The 20,908-nt window shown below is 38.5% G+C and overlaps 2 protein-coding genes across 8 annotated transcripts in view; one reads left to right on the top strand and one right to left on the bottom strand.

Annotated features, from left to right (window-relative positions):
• The first annotated feature begins 1,696 nt into the window (after window positions 1-1,696).
• On the top strand, window positions 1,697-10,544 carry dpp7 (dipeptidyl-peptidase 7). 3 transcript variants are annotated; one of them, XM_008335597.3, is made up of 14 exons: window positions 1,712-1,854; window positions 2,296-2,402; window positions 2,490-2,573; window positions 2,658-2,797; window positions 3,204-3,367; window positions 4,020-4,155; window positions 4,745-4,826; window positions 5,087-5,253; window positions 5,333-5,393; window positions 8,844-8,962; window positions 9,087-9,243; window positions 9,825-9,889; window positions 9,974-10,044; window positions 10,143-10,544. In XM_008335597.3, exons 2-14 carry the CDS (start codon window positions 2,351-2,353, stop codon window positions 10,252-10,254), a joined length of 1,410 nt encoding a protein of 469 aa, XP_008333819.1. In that variant the 5' UTR covers window positions 1,712-1,854; window positions 2,296-2,350; the 3' UTR covers window positions 10,255-10,544. The 3 variants fall into 3 exon arrangements, with proteins under 3 accessions (XP_008333818.1, XP_008333819.1, XP_024908816.1); XM_008335596.3 differs by lacking the exon at window positions 2,296-2,402 and having other exon boundaries at window positions 1,697-1,854; window positions 2,447-2,573; XM_025053048.1 differs by lacking the exon at window positions 2,296-2,402 and having other exon boundaries at window positions 1,718-1,854.
• A 123-nt stretch (window positions 10,545-10,667) lies between these two features.
• Window positions 10,668-20,908, bottom strand: part of man1b1b (mannosidase, alpha, class 1B, member 1b) — a 13,319-nt gene continuing 3,078 nt past the window's right edge. For 3 of the 5 annotated variants that reach the window (XM_008335593.3, XM_017043289.2, XM_008335594.3), the window contains 12 exons: window positions 20,380-20,488; window positions 19,792-19,922; window positions 19,356-19,483; window positions 19,183-19,274; window positions 18,884-19,063; window positions 18,420-18,568; window positions 17,703-17,891; window positions 17,380-17,570; window positions 17,169-17,289; window positions 16,277-16,471; window positions 16,003-16,134; window positions 10,668-15,777 (listed from right to left, as the gene is read on the bottom strand). In XM_008335593.3, coding sequence (XP_008333815.1) covers window positions 15,571-15,777; window positions 16,003-16,134; window positions 16,277-16,471; window positions 17,169-17,289; window positions 17,380-17,570; window positions 17,703-17,891; window positions 18,420-18,568; window positions 18,884-19,063; window positions 19,183-19,274; window positions 19,356-19,483; window positions 19,792-19,922; window positions 20,380-20,488 — 1,824 coding nt within the window. In that variant the 3' untranslated portion in view covers window positions 10,668-15,570. The remainder of the gene's footprint in view (window positions 15,778-16,002; window positions 16,135-16,276; window positions 16,472-17,168; window positions 17,290-17,379; window positions 17,571-17,702; window positions 17,892-18,419; window positions 18,569-18,883; window positions 19,064-19,182; window positions 19,275-19,355; window positions 19,484-19,791; window positions 19,923-20,379; window positions 20,489-20,908) is intronic. The other 2 variants (XM_008335595.3, XM_017043292.2) reach the window with 1 other exon arrangement.

Here is a 20,908-nt window from a genome sequence, read left to right as displayed (position 1 = left end):
GGTACATCTTAGACAGTTTACTCAGATTCATACCTATGGTCAGTGTACAATCAACCTAATCCGCTAATGAGAATGTTTTTGGGCTAACAAAGGAAACCCGAGTACTTGGGAAAAAAACACGCAAACAACGAGAAGAACGTGCAAACTGCATACAGAAATGGAAACCAGTGAAGCAGTGATCTTCTTGTTGTACTGGTACATATACAGCTTAAAAAAAAGCCCAGAGGTAGACTTGAGTTGTCCAACTTGTTGTATTTATTTGTACTTGAAACAGTGATGTTTGCATGGCAAAATTTTAACATATAGTACACACTTTCTACTTTGAAGTACTCAAAATACAACTACAAATATATTGCAACATTAAAATTCCCCTTAAGACACTACAATATAAAAACAAGTCCAGTCACTATTCAACAAATATTGCCAATGCAGGGATTAACATCATTGAGGAATGACTTAAAACGAATTGTTAAACAGTCAACACCTCAGAATCAAAAGAAATTGGCAAAGGCTGAGTTCAAAATACAAAAAGTAAAACTTTACAGATCTATGCTAGAGCTGGCTGAGCAGCAGTCCAAGTTGTATTTTAGAATATTTGCATTAGAAATGCAATTCCAAATGCAAATAAAAGACACACATTTCTAGTGTAGTGGAAAAAAAAGATACAAATTTCATATTACGTCCTTCTGAGGCAGACATTTTCATGATTTGGCAGGACAATAACAGTCACAATGACCTGGGGGGAAGATCCTGAGGAAACGTGGGTCTGAATAAGCAGGATCAGCAACACCCAATAGAAAATGGCCACTAACCACCTACAGAACAGGAACATCTGCAGACAAGATACAAAAAGAAAATAAAGAAGGAAAGAAAGAAAAAAGCTTATAAAAAAGAAAACAGAGAAACACTGGGCTACAGTGTCAGAAAAGTCAGTCGGTTGGCTGGTTGGTAACTGAAATGTTTTTGGTAGTTATTATTGTTTACATTTGATAATGTTATATTTCACATATTGTGTCCAAATTTATATAGTTCTGTCTGACTTCCTGTTCTCCCGTGTTTTTTATTCACCTTTGGTGATCTTTGTCCTGTGTCACTTCCTGTGCTTCACTTCCTGTGCTTCCTGTTTTTCTCTTGTCTTTTGCCTGATCATCATACATTTCATTCGTTCTTTCATGTGTTCTTATTGATCTCATTTGTGGGTTTCTGTTGCCACTTTTGTGTTGAGTAATTAAAACTGTATTTTTCTTTTAAACAATATTTAGATTGAATACTTCATCAGCACCTGGTCATCTTGTATATTGCACAGTGTGTAATACACACACATAAACCCTTCAATGATTCTAATTAATCTAAATTCCACGCAACACTACAAGTTATGACAGTAACCTAACATTAAAACCGAAAGCATTTTCCATCAAGTCTCTTTGTCGTTTCCCTGCTACAAATGGCTGCAGTTATTGCTCTTTAGTGCCATCGTGCGACTCAGTTACAACAGGACAGGGTTGTTGACATAACCGGCACTAATACATTTACGAAGATCAGGCAACAGCTAAAAGTTTCTATATAAATAAAATATTGTAGTATTAAGAAAAAAAGTATCTTGGTTTACGTTTAGGCTCGTTGTATTTTACTGAATAATACGAGGCACACCTGAATATAGCACGAGCCACAACAAAAATCATGTGACGAACACAAGTAGCGCATGCGTACTGATCGTAGCCGGGAGAATCACTTTCCTGCGTTTATTGACTTTATACCCAATTGAGAAGGACCGATATGGGTAAAACATTGCTTTTCTTTGCGGTGACATCGGCTGTGCTTTGTGCCGAGGCGCTTTCACTGTCTTTTTCAAAGGTAAAGTATACGTTTACGGTTATTTTCGCTGACAATCTTTTGTTCCGGTAAGGCATGACAAAGCGTGGCGAGTTGGAGTGTTGTTACAAACGCGTCCAGTATAAATACGCAGTATATTAAGAAATATGCTGTCCGTTTGTTCTCAATAATTATATTAATTTTTTCACAATTGTCAGGCGTTTACCGGCGCGTGATTGTAAAGATTTACAAAACTGGTTAAGTCGCTGCTGTTATAATGAAATAATTAACAATAAGACGTGGTGCAAATTTAGAAACAACTTTATGTTTTTAACTGTTGCAACGTACAGTTTCAACGCCACGACAATGTTAAAAACTACTAGTCCTCTTACGAATCTGTCTACTGTACTAATGGATTTTTATAGGGACATTACATTACATTACATTCATTTTTTACTAAATGTTTATGTGGTCCTCACATAGGTATACGTAGGTTAAGCAGATTTTTACTAGAAGATGAGACTATTGTGGCAAACCAATGAAATTGAGGGGCACTGTTCTTACCATGAGTTTCAGACCCGTGCTTTCAGGTAACAAATACGATGTAGTGACCAATGCATCCATATTCCTGTAGTTTGGAAAACATTATGGATTTAAGAAAACATCATCGTTCACAGAGAAGTATTTCACTCAGACCATGGATCACTTCAACTTCAACAGCATGGGAAACAGAACATTCCTCCAGCGATACCTTATCACAGGTAAAGCCAGTGTCATCTCACAAATCTAGTGAGGAACATTAGAGAAAGTATTTCATCCATGTGTCACGTTTTCTCCTCTTTTAGATAAATACTGGGACAAAGGCCACGGCCCTATTTTCTTCTACACTGGCAACGAGGGAGACATTTGGGAATTTGCCCTCAACTCTGGATTCATCCTAGAGTTGGCCAATCAGCAGAGAGCTTTAGTCGTATTTGCTGAACATGTAAGAAATGACACCTTCTTCTCCAATTGCAGATATTTAGAGATGTGACATGTGAATCATGCGGTCGGCTGATTTTCGGTTCCTGTATTTCTCCACACTTTATGAGTCTCATTTCTCTTATAAGACCAGCCACATGATTAAGAAAGTTCCCACAGATGTAATCCAGCTGGTTACTGTTGCGGTTTTCTGCGTGGAGTTTTGGACAAATTGACAGAAGAGTGAACGGTTGTTTTAGAATGAGTAGTGTGTAGAATAAGGAGGGAAAAAAATATTTTCTATATTTACTATTTTCAGAACAGATGTGAGAAGTGGGCATGTGTGGAAAAGATGAAAAATTATTTCTGACGTGAATGAAAAAGATATTCATTTTTAAACACAGAAATTATTTGTTTTCATGTTCTTTCAGAGGTACTATGGCAAATCTCTACCATTTGGCAAAGACTCCTTCAACATCCCACAGATTGGCCTGTTGACTGTGGAGCAGGCCCTGGCCGACTACAGCATCATGATCAGAGAGCTGAAAAAAGAGCTGACAGCCACTCAGTGTCCCGTCATAGTGTTTGGTGGAAGGTAAAATCTCCTCTGTTCCCAGTTTGGCTTTGTGTAGTCATTAAAAAAACAGGAGCAGTTGACAAACAGCTACAGTGCAGAAACTTATATATATATATTATTATTCATGCTAGAGTTAAATATTAACATCACACAGCTTTAACAGAAAATGTGATGATTATCGTTTAATAATTTGTGTGCTTGATACAGAAATCAGTTTAAAATGTTTGTCTAATGATTTAACTAAAGTTATTTTTTATTTTATTTTTCTCTTGAAGAAAACATTTTAATAAAACAAATAATGCTAAAACTAAAGATGCTAAATTTCATGGGAAATCTCATGCGTTAAACTCCTTCAGACTGAACTGAGGTTGGAAATCTGACACTGGTTGTTACACAGTCCTTCAGACGATCATACTTTCATTTTGTCAAGTTTTCTGTTGCATTTTCAGTTGCTCAGTTCAGTCGTGACCAGAAATGAGCCAACTTTTTAAACATAGTTGTTTTTACATCTGAGAGTGCAGCTGACATGTCCTCTGAGTTTTACACATTGTTGCAGCTTTACATTAGCTTTGTTTGCAGTTTTCTTCCCCCATAAATACATGCACTGTTGCCTGTGAACAACATAAACACTCTGACCCTCTCTGAAAATGTTTTTGTGTTTTCTCTGCAGTTATGGTGGAATGCTGTCAGTCTACATGAGGCTGAAGTATCCAAATGTAGTGGCTGGAGCTCTCGCAGCCAGTGCCCCCATCCTGTCCACTGCTGGACTGGGAGACCCCAGGCAGTTCTTCAGAGATGTTACTGCTGTAGGTTTGTTACATGTTTTTTTGTTCTGTGACATCAGTTTAATGATTTTAACTGTAGTTGATATGATTCAACCACAGGCTTCTTTCCTTAAGGCCCTTTATGATCTCAGTAAAAAAAGCAGGAAATAGCCTGACCCTGATTAACACATTTTTACCTATTAATTATATGGTAGACCTGTGACATGACCTCATGGTAAAGGACGTCAAAATATACTTAAACATAACAAACATCCATATAAATTAAATCCCTGCAGTCATCATAAGGTCAAACATATAGAGACAAATAACCGGTCACATGTTCACTCATATTTGTGGTACAATAAAGTAAACAATTCATCTAATCCTGCATGGTTTTGGACTGGGGGAGGAAATGTGGGAGGAGTACCCAGATACACATGCAAATTCTATAAACTGATCTTGTTGCTGCTACATTGTGGCCAGCCCAGTCTGATAATGACAACAAAATCTCCAAATTATACCTGAGTACACAACATATGTTGTATCGATTAGTTCAGTAAACAATTTAAAATAATGACATTTATTTCCATGTAAAAAATAACTGTGGAACAACATTTGTTTCTTTGTTAAGGACTTTGAGAGTGTCTCCCCTAAGTGCAGAGATGCTGTGAGAGAAGCTTTTCATCAGCTCAAAGAGCTGGCTGTGGAGCAAGGTACATCTGCATCATAACCATAAGTCTGTCATTGGGTCTTCTTTGGAAAATCCAATAATGAATTCCAAAGTTGTGTATTACACAAATGTAGACAGTATTACTTTTCATTACTTGTATAATATAAAGTCAGACTGCCCCTGTTACTCCTTCTGTAAGTCTGAAGTATTTGAAGTAATCCTCCACTGTGATATAAGTACTAAAAAATGAATTTTTGTTATTTTAAAAACATGTGAAATATAATATGTTACTGTTTCCACCAGAATATGGGCTCATCCAATCAGAGTTCAATCTTTGTAAGGCTCCGTCATCTGCTCAGGACATCCATCAGCTGTTTGGACTGCTGAGGAACGCCTTCACGATGATGGCCATGATGGATTATCCTTACCCCACTCACTTCATGGGCAACATGCCCGCCTACCCTGTCAAGGTGTGTGAGCTAAGCTGTTTGATCTGCCCTCAGTGTTGTCAACGGTCGTTCACTCACTGATGTCACTTTGATTTTTCAGGTGGCGTGTGAAACCATGCTGAGTGGATCTAACCTGCTCACTAATCTCAAGAACACTGCTGGTAAAGAACTGTTAACACAGTATTTGTTAGTCTGTTTATATTTGCTTCTTCAACAATGGCTGAGGTGGTATCTTCAGAAATCTGAGACTGAAAAAATACAGGTTGTTGGTGAATCCCAATTACCAACACCTTTTTGTTTTAGAATGTGCAGGTGAAATGCACTGTAGTACAAGAAGTAGATATAAAAATATATTTCTTTAGAAACAAGAAAAAAAACAAGTCGATGTTATCATAGTTACAAGTATATGGAGCCCTATCTGTATCAATGTAAACACTCGAAGGAGGAAAAGAATCTGATGACTTCAGGCTGGAATGTTTTGCGATGCCCTCTGGTTCACTTTGGTGGAATACTTCTGTTGCTCTTGTAGCTCCTGTGGCTGGGCAGCATATCATGGAATGGATGGGAATCACTGTCTAAGACTGAACTGACCATCGACACCATCGTCAAACTCTACAACCTCACTAGCCCTGCTAATCCATTTATTTGGTTTTTTGGCATTTGCCAAGTATGGCTGCCTTAGCATGCATGTATGACAGCACTGATGACCACAGTCTGATCAAACATCCTCAGAACTGTCAACGTAGTATTTAAATGAAGGCGTCACTTCATTCCACTGCAGCCCCACCATGTTGGTATCATCAGTGTCAGGTGTCTGACATAATGATTTCATGTACCTTACATGTCCTGTACCTTTGATGTCTGAGCTCACTACACAGAGAGTGGCCATTAGATTCCTGTTCTCCAACTTTCCACAGTGCACCGGACAATAGTGAGAAGACCACTCATCCTCAGGGTTGATCAGTGATATCCCTGAACAAGACACGTTGCTTGAACAAGTCGCTTTCGTTGGCTTTGATAAAAGAGACGACAAACTCAGCTGCTGTTCTGTTTCGAACACATTCTGCTCGCATTATTAAAGCAGTAAGTCCACTGGACATGGAAAACCAGTCTGTGGCTGAATCTGAAACACAGTGTCCACTAAAGACCAATGTGGGGACGTCAATGTCTCAGCTTCAGCCGTCCGTATTAACTGCTGTGTCGGATGAAGTGAAAAAAGAAGCTCAGGACTCTATGGATAGAGGACATGTTTTTGCTGCAGAAACTAACACGCAGACTGCAGACTTTGTCTACAGCTACCAAAATCCCACTGGATGCACTTACCAGTTTCCAGCCAGTTGCAGCTACCAAGTACCACCTGGCTGCACCTACCAAGTACCAGGTGGCTATACATACCAGAACCCATCTGACTACACTTACCAGAACCCTGCTGCATACGCATACCAGAACCAAGCTGGCTACATCTACCAAGCCCCATCTGACTATTCCTACCAAGTCCCTCCTGACTATGCTTACCAAGTCCAGGCAGGCTATGGGTACAGAGGTCCCACCTACAGAAACTACAGCGGTCTGACCCGGAGTAGCTACAGAGGTCCAGGCAGAAGCAGCTACAGAGGTCCAGCCCATGGTAACTACAGGGGTTCTAGTTACAGTAACTACAGAGGTGCCTTATGTGGTAAATACAGTGGACCTGCCTATAGTAACTTCAGAGGTCCATTCAGCAGTAGCTACAGGGGTCCTGGATACAATAACTACAGAGGTCAGGCTTACAGTAACTACAGAGGTCCAATTTACAGTAGCTACAGAGGTCCAGCATACAGCCAAGGTCGCTACTACAACTACCGCCCCAAAAAAACATCCTGGAAAAATAAATCCCACATGGTAATGACAATGAAAACCCAGTCTGTGGTTAACAACGAAGGACAGTGTTCACAAAAAACAGAAGCAGGAACAGGGTTGTCCCCACATCCTTTGACTGCTGCTCCCCTGCATACGGAGACAAACGAAGCTCAGGCTGCAGAGAAAATGGCCAAATGCTCCCCTCCTGAGGCAGACATACAAAGTGTCAACGAGAAGATCAAAATGATCACCCTGATTAAGAAAAAGATCGCCTTACTGGATCTGAACGCAGAATTAGATAAAAAGAAGGAGGCGGAGACAGGTCAACGCAAACAGGCTGAAGATGGCTGCCATCAGGAGCAAATGCTGAAGGAGTCTTCTGGCAAGACTAAGCAGGCTGTGGATGAGAAGACAAAAGTGAGGACTAAGTCTCTGAATGATGTGATTGGGAGAATACTGGCCATGGAGAATCAGACTGGAGATGTTGAAGACAGTGAGAGGAAATCTGAGAAACAGTCTGTGAAGAAGCAAATCCTGAACTTCTTTAAAGAGAGTGGAGACAACCCTGCTGTGATCACTCGTCACGACTGCTAGGCCCCGTCACCTCTGACCTCCCTTTAGGACAAAGTCAAATACAGAAAAAGGCAGTGGTGGAACAGGATGGATGGCAACTAATGCACCATATTTAAATAACTCCTCTCCCCCATAATTCCTCCTCAACCACCACAGTACCCCTACAATTCCAACTCCAGCCAACCTGTCAGAGGTTGGACCAAACTCCCAGAAGCTGTTGAAGACGACCACACATTTCAGCTCAAAGTTTTTGCCTGTGAATAGTCAAACGATCAGGCAGCTCCTCGTTAGGTAGATGTAAGGCTCTGTCATTATTTAGTACAAATTAATTTTTGCATCTGTGTATGAAACATTCAGGATGTACAAACGTACGCTGAGTTATGTAACGCAATAGGATGGTAAAAACGGTGAGTATCGCTATCATTTCTCTTTATGAATTAGCTCAGATATGTTAAAGTTTAATTTGTTCAAAAGTGTTTAGCTCACCGGGCCCAACCTCGGTGTACTAGAGAGAAGAGTAGAACCACAGATTTAAACACTAGCCATAAAAAGTAACGCAACAAAAAATATATAAAATAATTAGGGCTGCACGGTATTGTTGAATATTGGGATGTAGGTACTACTTGTGAGAAATAAATTAAAATACTTGAGTGTGCAGTGTTAATGTCTTCATAACTTGGATGTTGGGGCTAACCTACCAAAGATCATTCACTAATACCAGCATCATTTCCAATCTATCAACATGGTTTCATTGGAAAAATAAAACATTTCTATGTCCTCATTAAATTCAACTTGTCTTTTTAAATAGATGTCAACAATTATCTCCCCTAATGTCCTAATAATGAAGAATGTTTTGAAGGATTTTTATAGCAAGTGTTTTAGTAAGAGCCTATTGACTGCCGACTGGGAGAAAGTGATGGAACAGTAAGTTCTACGCCAACTCAGTGTTAATTCATATACATCATCATCACATAATGTGCAGCCCTTTGATTAACTTTAGTACAGACAATAAACAATAAAATAAGTTATTAGAACTAAGTTGAATAGTGTTAAACACCACACAGCGGTGTGATGGTCTGTGATATTTCAGTTTCCTCTCTGATAGAAATCATGTAGATTGGATCACGTATGCTCAGTGTATGATGTGTGAAAGTTCTGCGTCAGCAATTTCTATTTCTGTATGTGTTCCACCCTTTCAGGGATTTTGTATAATTCCACTGGAGCATTGATGTGTTTTGACCTGTACAGCCTGTACGTGGAGTGTGCTGATCCCACCGGCTGTGGACTGGGCTTTGACAGCATGGCATGGGACTACCAGGTACTTCAAATTCACTGACACAACGGAAAACTATGTGAAAATGTGTGAATTTATCAGTCAATGTCTGATTTGTTTTATTCCAACATGGGGACTAAACCCTATGACCTTCTGTCCCTGTCCCCAGGCCTGCACAGAAGTCAATTTGTGCTTTGAGAGCAACAACGTGACTGACATGTTTCCTCCGATGACCTTCACTGGTGAAGAGCGTGAGCGTTACTGTCTCAAACGTTGGTCCGTCGTTCCACGGCCAGACTGGTTTCAAGTCCAGTTCTGGGGTGATGGTAAGTTCTACGGTGTTCCAGTCTGATGTTCTGAGCAGTGGAGTCGTCACAGTGTTGAGCCTTGGTAAGGAGATAACATTCAAACCCCATGCCACAGAAATGGTGGCTCGCTGCCAATTTGTGTATCTGAGACCACAACAATGATGCACTGAAATGTTCTTAGAGAGAACATTTTGATTTTTAGCCTCTAGACACTACGCATTTCAATAGTTTGGGGGCGTAGTTGGACTGAACGGCTTGTTACTAAAGAAATAATACATGAAAATAAGCATTTAGAAAATGAACAGACAACAGCATTTGTTCTACCTCCAACAAGCACAAAACCAATGTATATTTTGAGTATTTATGCTGCAATGGAAATGACATTTTATTTTATTTTGGTAGGAATATTTGTTAATGTGTCTAATGAACAGGCCTTTTGTTTTGAAGAGGAGATGAGATGAGTTTGTAATAAAAATCGAACATCTGGCGTCCATCCTTGTCTTCTGGACACAAGGCTGGACACACTGCAGTAACCCAGCAGTGTAAGGAAACTAGATTTTGTGCCTTCATTTTTTAACGAGCTCTGCTACTGTGTTCAGCTCTCTCCACAGCCACTAATATCATCTTCTCCAATGGAGATCTGGACCCCTGGGCAAATGGAGGGGTGAGACTAGAGCTTGTTTGTATTTTACTCAGTGGTGCATCCCCTCCTGACAATGGAAGGTTTACCTGATCTCTTGTTGTTCAGGTGCGAAAGACGCTGAGCTCATCACTGATAGCCATCAACATTCCTGAAGGAGCCCATCACCTGGATCTGAGGTAGAACCGTCTGCTGTTCTCTGCACTGACACTTTAGTGTTTTACTGCCAAACCAGTGACTTGTGTGACTTTTTTATTATTAATGTTGACACATGCAGAGGACACAACGATGCTGATCCAATGTCAGTGCTCAGTGCCAGGAAGACAGAAGCAGACATCATCGCAGAGTGGGTGAAGATGGAGAGGAGAAGAATACAGCTGTCCTTGTGATACACAACTTGGAATATAAGTTGATAAGACTGAACTAGATTTAGATTTAAATGTGTCATATGAAAGAAAGGGTTCATACTAAATATGCCTGCAAAGGAAAAATTAAAGCAGCTTTGTTTGTAGTGTCAGAATTTTAGTTCCAAATCCAGCACACAGAAAATATCCACTAATCAACACTGCCAAAACTAAATCTTTTAGATATTTTTCATATTCTGAAAGTTTGTCCCTTTCTGTGTCCTGTGATGCTTTTCGTTGTCTCTGTGAAAACAATTACAGCTGATTTCCTCTTATTTTTCTGTCAATATCTAAAATGATTTTTTCATGCAGTACATTTAATACACTTTGTAAACCTAATGACAGGTTTACAAAAATGTCAGTGTCACTGTTTCCTTACACAAATAATGATCAATTTATTGTTCAATAAAACGTCTTTATTTAAAGTCTTTAAAAATATTCAGCAAAAGATGCAATACAAAAAGACATGAACAAATGGCTGTTACATGATCCACATCTGAAAGGTCTCATAATCACAGCATTAAGGCAATGAAAGGTCGCAACCTTAAACCAAAGGAGAGAAGGGAGATGACTAGTTCTAGCCTAAAAAGGTCTTTAAGATGTTTAATGTGATGCCAAGGGATGAACGTTATTGAGAATGACTTATTTCCAAAATAAATTCTGCTGTAGACGCCCTCTAGTGGTCAAATATACTCTAACCTCTGTTTCCAGAATTCAGGGAACATAAGAACATTTTATTAATCACATACTGAGGAAATATATTCCCTTATTTGGTGGAGAAATATGCTAAAGTAATATGTAACGGCCAATTCAGAATAACAGGAAAACGCCAAAGAAGACAGGAGACAGGCACATGCAAGAACAGTTGACCTGGGTAAATGACCATGTTTATCTGGTTACGAGCTGAATGTGAGCCAAATATTATGTAACATCACGTTTGTCTATGACTATAAACAGAATCAGCATGTATCAGAATGTGGGATTTGTTGGTGAATGTTCAGATGAGATTCGTTGTTGGACCTGCTATGGTCAGAAACCTTTAATACAATAAATCCCCCGAGAGGGAGAAGTGGTCCTGGTCACATATTATGTTTCCATATTTCTCCACCACACATAATATTTATGTAAACTAATAATAAACTTGATCTGCTTTCTGTGAAATCGCAACATATGTCAAAGCAACCTCAGCAACCTTTTGGGTAAATATGAGGCAACATTTTGGTAAAACATTAAATCAGATTCATTAAATCTGAACGTTAGATTAAAAAATGTTTGTGATATTTCAACAGCAATGTTCATTCCTCCCAACAATAATACGTCAGGCTTAATTTTTGGTCGATATAACATTCTTACGTTTTTCCCTAAAACAGTGAATGTGTTGGGTAAGTCAGGCATTCACAGTGACTAAACTAAATAGCACCACAGGGATAAACCCTACAGTTTCAAGTCCTGGTACACACTGAACTTTTACATTGTTACATTGTGATTTTAATTAACATGTTGGGCCAAGTCGGCAGAGACACAAAATTCTAAAACCTGTCCTCAAATATCCACATTGGTTATAAAATTCATTGAAAATATCTTCTGTTAGTTCTTCCTGAAAGTGGCTTTGGACCAATGGCTTTGATTGCTCTAATAAAAAGCAGGCCTTATTATTGGATGTTCAGCATATCTTTGGCTCAGGAGTTATGCTGACATATGTACACAACAGTGACCTAAGGATTGCTAGGGACTGTTGTAAAAATATGAATACATTTTTTCAAATTACCGTAAAAACATCCCATCACAATTACCATATACACTGTAGTAAACAATCAAAAACATAACGTAATAGAATGTGAAAACCGTGGACAGTTACTAGTTGGTCTGTTGAATATTGTCTGGATCAACATTAAAGGCACAAGTGAAAAAAAAAAACCATTACAGACATTACAGTATAAAACAAGTTTGGTCTCAACTCAAATGTCATGTAAATTCATTTGAACTATCAGCTTCATGTTCTGACAGAACAGCTAGCTGCTCTCAAAGCTGGGGTAGGAAAGATCAGGGTCATGACAGACAGTCGTCAGTCATCAATTTGCAGATAGATTTTTCAATAACTCTTGTTCTTTTGTTAGTTTCTTAAAGCCATCTCTTGTCTTGTAGTGTAGTTATTTATACACTTTTATAATCCTAATGATTGTTTTGTCATTTTTAGTCTAAAATGTTTCAACCAATAACATGTTGTTGTTTGAATAATGGCTGTTTAGGAGTCATACCCATCAGATGACCATGAACTGACGCAGGCACTTAATAAGTGGTCAGAAAACCAGACAATATTTCTAAAACGCTCCATTCACACATCACATGCTTTATTGCATTTATAGCCCAATATTTTTAGATTGCTTTGCAGAAAAGACATCAAAAGTCATCTGTCATATAGTAAAACCATACTTGCCACTAAACTGCAGCTAAATTTAGGTTTGTAAAGTTTTATGTGCCTGAATATTTTTATTTTGTCATTTTCATCTGTAGACCTTTGCTGATATTGTTTGTTATTTACCATCTTATTTTATTTTTTCATATTAAACAGTCAGGGTGACAAAATTATTTAAAATTAATCGTGGCAAAAAAAAAAAAAAATCTTATCTACCCCAACTTAAAGCAGCTACTATTACTACAAAATCTAAGCAAACATCACAATTTCACTCTTTTAACACATTTATACCTAAGCTACGGCTTAATGCTAAAATCAATATATTACATTTTTTATTCAAATTTAATATCACACCTCTCTCACATGAATACATATGCTAATAAAAACATTTAATGAGAAGCAGTTTCTAAGCATTAAAAAAGAGTTATTGTAAGAATTGGCTGCTGCACTCAAAATGAATTCACAGTTTAGAAGTCAATCTGCTACTTAGTAACAGCTGTGTTCATCTGCTATAAATTGATGCTGCAGCATTTATGTCATACTGAACTGAAACAGTCAAATGCAACACTACAGTCAGGTCATGACCTCATCTCTCACTTGGTGGCTACCAGCACCACCACAAATATCACTGTTTCCAGCTGCTGTGTAAAGTTGTTTCCTGCTTACAGACACCAACAACAATGACTTACTGTACTTGCCAAGCAGATCTTAATGCCAATGCCTACTAAATAAATAATAAACAGAAAAATAAAGAGAAAAATAATATTTAAGAGTCCTAGTATTAATCCTATGTCTCACATTTTTCTTTCCTCTTTCCCAATTAAGGGTTCAGGCAAGTACAAACACAGATTAAAGTAAGGTCGCTCCCACATGATGTGAGGCCTTTGTGTTCTTCTTTTCTTGTTTTAATACCTCTCTTACAAATGCCTCTCTTACAATGTCTCTCTGTTTACCTCATATGTTGTAGAGGTGTACATCCAGCAAAGATAAAGCAAGAAAATCTACTAAAAACCTGAGAGCTACTTTGACTTAATGTTAATATTTATTCCTACCGGTACTTTTTGTCTCCAAAGTTTACTATCTTTACATTGTCTTAAGATGCTTATGTCGGCGCATCCAGATGTTTGTAGAGACTAAGAGACTAAAAGACTTCTAGTACCACATCTCCATTCAGAGGCCAGAGTACATACTAAAATAATATAATGAACTCTACAGGTCATTGTTAAGGTCATCACATCAGTCCAGACATGGCTGGCCTGTGATGCAGCTTGTTCAGAGATCAACAGGTGGTGACAGCAATTCAACGACTAAAGCAAAGGCCAACACTAAATCAGCTTCACTAAGATAGTTAGTGGTTACAAAAAAGGTACACAATCAATTCACCCTGCTCTTTCTAGATAACACAAATGCAACATGAGTCAACAAATATAGTATTTTTATATCAGGCTACAACACGTGTGGTATGATTTTAACCTCGTATCAATATGCGTCCCACAAAGTTTTTCTTAATGGTATGGTCCAAATAAAAAAAACAAAAACAAAACTAAATTCCACTTCACAATGACTGCCATGGCCTGCTGAAGTCTGACCATAATCCAGTAACCTAAAAAAAACCTTATTGACTTTTGGCACATGCTTGCTCCTATTAAGGAGGTTCAACATCTGGAAATACATCCAGCCACACTTAATAATAACTAAATACAATGTCATGAGTAATTAGCTTTGCTGTCACATCCCTGTGAGGTCACCAAACACATGACCATGTCCGAGCTCAAACAGTGAGAAGTAGGGATGTATTGATACATTGTGAATAAAACCATAGAAAAACGTGTCAATTTGGTTAAAATATCAAATGCATCACACATCAAGGAGTAGGTTGCATTATCTCAACAAGTCATTCAGTGATGGTATATGCTATTTAATCAAGTCTCTAGTAGCCTAAGTGACATCCGGGTGTTCAAACATAACGTGGAAAGAACTTCTTCCACAGATACAAACACTGTTTTACAGTCTTTCTGTAAAATAAGGAAGTATTCCCAGGTAATATTTTTTCATATTTTTTGTTGTTTAATATATTGACAGTTTGACATCTAATAAGAGGAAAATGGTGATGTGCAGTGTTTCTGTGAAGAAATGTGCTTTTTTTTATTCTGATATTTAAGATAACTATTTCAGTCTATAAGGTACATAAGACCATTCTAGGTGGTAAGGGAATTTTGCATTTGTTATTACAAATTAAGGATCATTGTATTTGGTTATAATTTGTCTAATTTTGTTTCAAAATAAAATCCTATCGGGAACAAAGAATCATGAATCATAATATTGTGAGTTGAGAGTATCATTCCATCCTTAGAAGCAGACAGCAGTCAGGTTCAATCACAACAGGTCTCACACCGTCACCTGGCTTTGTATTTGGAGACGATCGCGTTCTCTTCTTAAAACAACACCATATTATTCGCAAGTTAAGACTGCTTTTGGGTAGAAATTATTTAATTTGATATAAATTATATGGTATAAGATGTTTGTTTTATATCAGAATCTTTTGATTCTGCCTCAGCGGTTGCTCTGACTTTCTGGGTTCTTGACGCCTGATAAAAACAACTTTAGGCATTTTCTTGAGCCATGTTTAACACTGCTGATGTTACCAGACTGTTGGAGACAACAGAAATCTCCAAAACACAGAACACACCATCACAACTCATCTGTCTACACTTTTTTCACTCTCCACATCTGTTCATTCATACTAAAGACATATATCCACCTATGTTCAGTGATGTTTTGGCAGCTCACTGAGACAGAAGGAACCAAACTTGTTGGTGTTACACCAACCCTGAGATATTGGTTTTTGTGTTCACATATTCTGTTAAAATTCACCTGTGTTTGTGTCACTCAGTGGAGGGCCATATAGGCAGAGGGTGAGCTTCAGTGTTGAAGACGTACTTGTCCAGGCTGATGAGGTCGGGGTCATCGGAGAAAAGCAGATAAAGGTATTTGAGAGTTTCTCCCAGGAAGAAGCTCTCCATCTTGTCACGAGGACTGGGGTAGTCTGGGTCCCGCACATTATTAATGGACGTGTAGCCACCAGAGGAAACCTGAAACAAACATTAACATGGGTCTGTAATAATAGGGCCTTGCAAAGAATGATGACCTTTCACCTCACTGTTGTTCAAAATGCAACCATTAGTGCTGCAAGAATTGCAAAATGATGAAACATATCCATGGATAAAGAGTTACGTTTAAGTTAAAAAATGTATATACTGTGTTTTATGTCAAAATTGGTCAAACATACTACCAACATCCCACATTTGACATTTTACCTTTGTAAACTTGTTAAAGCTTTGAAGAATCTCCCAACCCCACTCCCGGTACTTCTGGTCCTTGGTTAACCGGTAAAGGTAGAAAAGACTCTCGACAGTCTCTGGACGCAGCAGGTTATGTCTGTCAGCAAGCTGAAATGAAAAACGCATAGTGAAATACTCTTAATTGCATCTCTGCATTTTTATTATTTAAGATACAGTATGTTTTTTATTCCCTTTTAAGCTAATTTTACCAAGTATGTACTGTATATAGGAGACTGCGTTTCTACTCCACCTTCACATCAATGTCTCGGATGCTGCCCTGGTGCATGTTGAAGTGGACAATCTCTGGACTCAGGCCTGTCTCCATCTGGGCATACATTTGGTAGCAGGTCTGCATCAGCTCCTTCGCCAAATCCATGTGATCAGCAGGGAGACCATTGTGAGCACCAAGGGCCAGAGTTCCAGGCAGGAAACATACAAGATGGTCCTAAGGTCACAGACATTTAGCTTAGGGTTTATTATAAACACATGCATGATAAGAGAGTTTGGTTATTAAGCTGGTTTCTGTTCCTGAAAGACATTTTAAAAATGACAGTAAAAATAAAAGTTAAAATATTATTATATATAGTTATTAAAAATTGAAGTTTATGATTAGAATTATTTAACTTACCTAATTGCGCAGTGCTCTATGGTTTAAATTGGGTATCAATGAAGTGAAAGCCACTTAGAGCGCATATGTCAAACTCAAGGCCCGCAGACCAAACTCAGCCCATTTTATGTGGCCCACCAGAGCTTAAAATGCTCTCTTGTATAGAGTCCATACTAATGTTTACTGGATTGGTTCAATGCAGTAATCCAATAATGCATGTGTATGTTATATGCATGGTAATTTTCTATTTGTTCTGTTGAGAAAAAAGTTATTGCTGTTTAATATTTCTGGTTAGAGCATTCTCAGTGTTAGACTTGAACAACTGTCAATACTGTTTGGCTCCCAAAGTGGACTGTATTTTAATTTTCAGCCTGTTAACTGATTGAGTTTGAGACCCTTGACTCAAGGGTCAAGTACTCTGCAGTTAACCAGAGAGTACTTTTAAGACTAATGTTACTTATTCCAAAGTAAGAGCTGAAAGGTATAGAAAATTGTCTAGTTATATAAATGTTCACTTGGTTTAAGGGCCACTGACCATTTTAGGGCTGAACTGTCCATGTGAGAGCTCTCCAACGAAAGTAAGGCCATTAGGTGATGACTTCTGCAATAGGTTCTTCTTTACACCTTCTATTGCCTGCAGATAGTCCTGCAGTAGTCTTGAACACAGACAAGGATGCCAGGGTTTAAATTGCAATTTGTCATATTGTCATTTGTTTGTGTTTAGAAGTGACCACAGTCCTCCTCACCCCTCCTCTTTCTTGCCACCCTGGATCCACTGCTTCAGCAGATATTCATAGTAGCTGTCTGCTCTGGCTCCCAGTGTGAAGATGCCCTGATGGGTGAACTGTCCGTTGTTTGTGTTGATGAACATGGGCACAAGACCATCCAGTTTACCCCCCAGCTTGTGGATCTTGTCCATAACCTCAGCTACTACATTCTGGAATTTCACACACCAAACTGTTTAGGGTGTAGGATTTATACAATTTCATTTTTTTTTTAAATAAACAGATGGTATGACACGATCTTGAAGGTGTGTCTCAAGTATAAACTTAGTGAATCAGGTGACTACCTGGTACTGTGGTTCCTGTGTGAGACGGCTGAGTTCTCTGAACTCCAGCTGGATGCTGGCAACCTCAGCTACAGTACTGTCCGAGGTCCAACGAGGGGGATGGGCAATGCCCTTCCCAATGTTCACGTCGGAATAGGGAATTTTAGATGGGGTGTTGAAGGCTGGCATCAGTCTAGAGCCAATGTCCTTCTGTAAAAGTAGGATAAAAAAAGGATCATGTAAGGTCAGAGATAGAAAAAGTGAAGTCTAGACTTAGGGTTACATAAGGTGTGCAACTGTTTTGTATCATACTGTAAATCTTTATTGAGTAATTATACATGTATGTACCAGGTTACTGGTATTTTTCAGATGAGCTATAATATGTCAGTTTATGTCAGTTCCATAATGTAGTGGTAATACGCCTGCTGCGGAAGTCCTGGGTTTGATTCCCAGAGGAACCACATGCATGGTGCCTGCTGGGGGCAGCCTGTTAACAGCACTCCTGCTGTTAACAGGATAACAAGAATTTCCAAAATATGGGATCAATATAGTTCAAATGTATTTAATTTTATTTATTATAAGCAGCTGACAACTATCAACTTCTCTTTTATAATCAGTATAATAAAAAACACACCTACAAAATCATCCAAAAACTGCAATCGGTTCTCTCCATATATTATTTTTTAGCATGTCTAAAATATTACGGTTTCTCCTATAGAACAGTGTTCAGTGACTCACAGCTTTGTCCAGGAAAAGCTCATCTTTCGTCAGGTGGTAGGTGCTCAGGAGGCCTCCCAGGATACGGATGGTGCTCTCAAAGAGGTTAACATCCACATTCTTGTTGAATGAAAGCTCAGTAGCCACCCATGCTTTTGCTTCTTCAAATTCTGGAACATTACGTTAGACCGTATGACTAATCTCAATGCCATTCACTCAAATCGAACCGGTTCCTAACAGTAACACTGACCAGCAGCTCTTTTGGCTAACTTTATGAAGCCCTAATGCCAAAACACAGAGGCACAATGGCCACAGACACTTTAAATTGTTTACAGCTTAGTATTAATTGTTTTAGGAAATACCTTTGTCAAGTGGGTGGAAGCTGTATGGGTGCCAGTCAGTATTTTACACAACAACTCTTTACAAAAAAATCTTTTAAACATCCAGAATGTTTGCTAGTATATTTAGAGTTCTAAGACATCTACCTTCACTAAGTCCCATGATCCACATGGTGTCCAGTGAGTCAATCAGCGTCAAACCAAGGCCAAACCATTCGTTGTAGGATTTAGAGACAGGTCTCAGTTCATCATGACCCCAAGAAAACTCTTTATAGCCCTTCCACGCATGTTTAAAGGCTTCTTGTACTGCTTTTGGCCAGGAAGTTTCTGGAAAACACAATTCACCCAAGATCTGTGAAGTCTCAAAAGGCCTACCATACTCTGTCACACTATAAAGTTCATGTGACTGATGGATTTGCTTGAATTTTTTTTATTTGAATCCCTACCTATCTCTTTAGATAATTTCGCTGAATCTTCTTTTTTCGCGTCCTTGGCTCCTTCCGTGGTTTGGTCAGTGTCAATCACTGAACCGCGCCAGCTGGAAATCATCAGTGAAATGTCAATAAGACAAAGACATGGACTAACTCAACTCTAGTTGTGATAACACTTCATCATTTACCTGATAACTCCCTCCTCCCTCTTCCTCTCCCCATCCTTCTTGCCGGCTGCTGCTGTGTCTGATGAGTTTTCTTTTTTTTTAGAATGATTCTGAAGCAGTGGTGGTCCTCTCTTGTTGTATTGATGTCTCTGTAGACAAATTATATCATTACTGGGGCTACCATTAATGGCTTTTTTTTTTTCAAAAATCTTTCTAATACCATCTACCAGGTTTGTCATCTACTATTTTATTAAGCCATGTATGATTTCAGTTGCTAAACTGAATAATAACCTAAAATTCTCTGGTGCTACTGTCAACATGCTGACATTTGACAATTACAATTACTTTGCCAATGTTCCTTGTCATATTCAGAAAGATTGCTCATATGCATAGCATTTTAATCACTTCTTTTAGACACGCTGTGAATTTTGTCAGAAGAAAAAGCAAATATTAAAACCTGGGGTAGTTTTTCAGGCAGCAATGGCTGCTCCTGTTTGACAGGTTCTTCCAGCACATGAGGAATGGCAGGCTTCTGGATGCTGTGATTGTCTGTGTTGTGTTCACCATCTGTAAGGCCCATACAAAGTGCTGGTGAAATGATGACATGTATAAAAACATGTTCAGTTACGCTCTAACCATGCCTCCCCACTCCCGTAACTATTAACCATTCATAAGCATCAAGAGAACATTTTAACTATTACAGTGTGATTGACAGGCACATCAACCTTCACCATCAAATTTCTTAATTTAAGGGAACACTGTAAACGTAACATTCTGTTTATTTCGCTGAAGTAATAAGTGATAAGGGTTGTTGTTGTGACTGTACACTGGACTGTAAATACAATTTGCTTATATGACTTAGACTTAACACCAGGAGTTGTATTTTCTATGGAGGAATCCATATTGGAATGTAATGTTTTTACTTTAATGTTTTTAATGCTTGTGTGTAAAGTTTCCTGTGAGTGTAGGTAAATGCCCTCTTCTACCTTGTTCTAGGGGCATGTCAGGAAGTTATTTTAAAGGTTTCATGTTTGAAGAGCCTTACCTCTGAGATGTTCAGTAACAGTAGGATAGACTGCAAGTCCACAAATAAACAGAAGCATGAGGATGAAAAGGATGAGGCTCCGCTGCAGGCTGGAGAGCTGCTTCCATTTCTGTTGGCAAACAGAAGAGATATTAAGAATTAATTTTGTTAAAGCAAAATTTAGTACGTAGTAAATACCGCGTGCTTGTGCAGTGGGCAGCTTAAGCTTTACTCATTGGTAAATCCACTCTCTGATCAGTAGAGAAAGACACCACTTAGTTTCCAACAATCTCTCCAGATGGACAAATGTAAAATCAATGAGGCTAAAGACTTGGATGTTCCAGTGTCAGCTGTTACTACCAGAAGTGGAAACTAACAAATTACATGTACTCTTACAGTGTACCTTCTATAATTCAGTAGTTGTGAGTAATTTGTAATTTTTTAAGTCGTTTCGGGAATAGGTAATTTAACTTTAACTTAAGTACATTTTGACTCAAGTATTTTACTTTGAAAAGAACCTATTACTGAGTAAAAAAATTAAATGTAGGGA

This window comes from Cynoglossus semilaevis, chromosome Z (genome assembly GCF_000523025.1).
Source record: "Cynoglossus semilaevis isolate Cse_v1.0 chromosome Z, Cse_v1.0, whole genome shotgun sequence".
Classification (NCBI taxonomy): Eukaryota; Metazoa; Chordata; class Actinopteri; order Pleuronectiformes; family Cynoglossidae; genus Cynoglossus; species Cynoglossus semilaevis.
Note: the sequence above shows the minus strand (reverse complement) of the source record. Positions and strands in the feature narration are given on the sequence as shown.